We start from the raw sequence: 2500 nt of genomic DNA on the forward strand, positions 1-2500 counted from the left end.
TTTAAGTACATGTATTCACTAAATGTATGTCAGAGGCTCGGTTAGTTGGGAGATACAGGTGAAATGACCACTTTAACTTAAAAAATCTGAAGCTAATTAAATCTGAAAATTAAGTATAATCAACTTATTTCTGATATAAAGGATCGTTAGAATATTTCCACCAATAAAGGAGACTTCAGAACAATTCATATCCACAACGTATGAAAGTTAAAGAATTCATTGGATCCCAACTAAAATTTGGTACACATTAACAGCAGCAATGAGGATAAGGTTCTTCTTGCCTTCTTGAAATTTGTATGAAGTGTGCTTCCATGGTGCCACAGAATTCGTCTGGCAATGCTCAGTCGTGATACCTGGGGTGGTGTTGAACAATCTCCAATTAGTTTCATTTGGTTCGCTTTTCGGCTGAACTGGTTCAATTTTTGTGGGGGGGGGGGGTACCCCATCACTTGAAATGTCTGGTAGTGCCTGCTCATAATTCCTGAAGGTGTAAGGGGCATTGAAGCACTACTATCATGAGGTACACTTTTGTGTTGATCTAGTCCAACTTCTCTACTCCTCTGTCATAGCCCTCACAGCCACACCCACCACCGCACGCCTGGCAGACTTCCATAGTAATACACAATTACAATCACATAACAAAATCATAAAAGAGAAAATTGGTTCGCTTTTCATTTACCCTGACCCTTGTGGGCTGCGGGTCTAAGGATGTCTTCTCCACAATCTGACCAATCCCTGTCGTAGACAAGACAGTTTGTCGGGGAGATGGAAACAGTTCCGATACAAGTACTGAGGGAAGGATGAGGCTGGGGAGGAATGGGTTTGCCAGTGAAGTCAGTCAGGGTTGATAATGCTTTAGCATGGGATTCGGATGTAACTGTGACGGCTGCGGAAGGAAACTCTGCCCACTTGCGACTACACAGGCACGTTGTGTCGCTGGTCGAGAAAACGCAACTTCTACGTAGTTTCTTTGTCATTTTCATCTATCGGCCACAATACCACACATGTCGATCTTCATGGTATTTGCAAGGTAAACTGCAATGTGGGCAAAATACCGTGTGCTCTTAAAAATGAAATGACTGCATTTTTGTCAAAAACATGATAATGGTGCGGATCGCACCTTGCTGCCATTTAACTAGAGGTATTACATTTGTTTTATTTTCCCACTATACATATATATCCATCACACTCACGATGGCATGTGATTGGTTAACCATATTTCAGTGATGCTATAGGCTTTCGTCACTAATATCATGCACATGTGCTGTACATTTTTTTATTTTTCATAATGGCAAACGAGTCAGTAACAGAGGTTTGTAAGATTTCCCCTCGAATATGCAGCTTTTGCTCGTAATATGGGGAAAGCACATCACTTTGCGCTATGTAATAGTTGTATGAGTTATAGTACATATTCGAGATCTTTATTGCATTACACTTTAATTATGATATTGGCATAATCATTTTCATCACTGTAAAACCCTGCGGTCTTCATTTACAAGAGAAATTATTTAATAACATTAAATGTAGATAAAAAAATCGCATCAGTGTTTTGTTTACTACAGGGCAGGAAAGGATATCAAATGACGATTATCAAAATATGAGATTTCGGGCTCTCCGGCACTTGAGTGTCAAACAATCTTTTTTATTTGCGACGGAAGAGCATGGAAAAGGAGTTTCTCGGGTTTATTCGCTCTGTCGTTTGCATATATTTCATTTCTAAAAGGAGGCTGGTTGAAACCGTTACCGTAAGAAAGAAGCAGGTGTCCCCATATTTCGCAAATTCAACAATTTTTATCCTCCACATCTCGGCAAACACACCTGTACACTTTCATTGATAAATTATCATTAATCACAATAAGGAAATGAACAAGATATGACTTCTTGCGTCATTCCTCATGTATTTACTATCATCTTTTATGCTTTCAGAATTTTCAAATATAACAAATATTGCAAAAATAATGTCAACCTTTGCATTGCGTCCCATTTGTAATGTTCACATCGGACAACTGACCCCACTCTCGCTCTCATCACTGACTCACTCATCTCTTGAACTCATGTGTGATTCTCAGCTCACGACAGTTCCCACGGTCACGAAGACTCACCAAAAACGAGCAGAGGAACATCATTCTCACTGTGCGGTGAATCCATATTAATTCGTTTGCCATTGTGATGTCTGATTTTAAAACACAATTAAAATAAACTTTATAATCTCAAATAAATTTCTGCAGACTCCTCTCGGAAATGCTCCTGTCACAAGGAGTGATTAATATCTTGGAAAAAATAGGTTCTTAAATCTGACTGAAGAGCCACCTACATGCAACACGAGTGGAAGAAAATGACGTGCGTTTATTGAGGACAAACTATATTAATTTGAGATGCAAGCTAAACTAGTGGCAATGCGCCTGCTTTCAGACTATACTGATAGTTGTTTTATATAACTGAATAATTTTCTGAAGATTGAGGTACTTGAACAAGGACGAGATGAGTTGAAATGTGACCG

The 2500-nt window shown here is 39.1% G+C and overlaps 1 protein-coding gene across 5 annotated transcripts in view; it reads right to left on the minus strand.

Moving 5' to 3' along the window:
• LOC119572938 (blastula protease 10-like) overlaps nucleotides 1-2254 on the minus strand; it is a 12503-nt gene extending 10249 nt beyond the window's left edge. For all 5 annotated transcript variants that reach the window (XR_005228746.1, XR_005228745.1, XR_005228743.1 and 2 more), the window contains exon 1: nucleotides 2103-2254. Coding sequence is in view for 2 of the 5 variants with exons in the window: in XM_037919904.1 (XP_037775832.1) it covers nucleotides 2103-2165 (63 nt within the window). In the remaining 3 variants the exon portion in view is untranslated. The remainder of the gene's footprint in view (nucleotides 1-2102) is intronic.
• Between the last annotated feature and the right edge of the window lie 246 nt (nucleotides 2255-2500).

Source organism: Penaeus monodon, chromosome 1 (assembly GCF_015228065.2).
Source record: "Penaeus monodon isolate SGIC_2016 chromosome 1, NSTDA_Pmon_1, whole genome shotgun sequence".
In the NCBI taxonomy this organism is placed as follows: Eukaryota; Metazoa; Arthropoda; class Malacostraca; order Decapoda; family Penaeidae; genus Penaeus; species Penaeus monodon.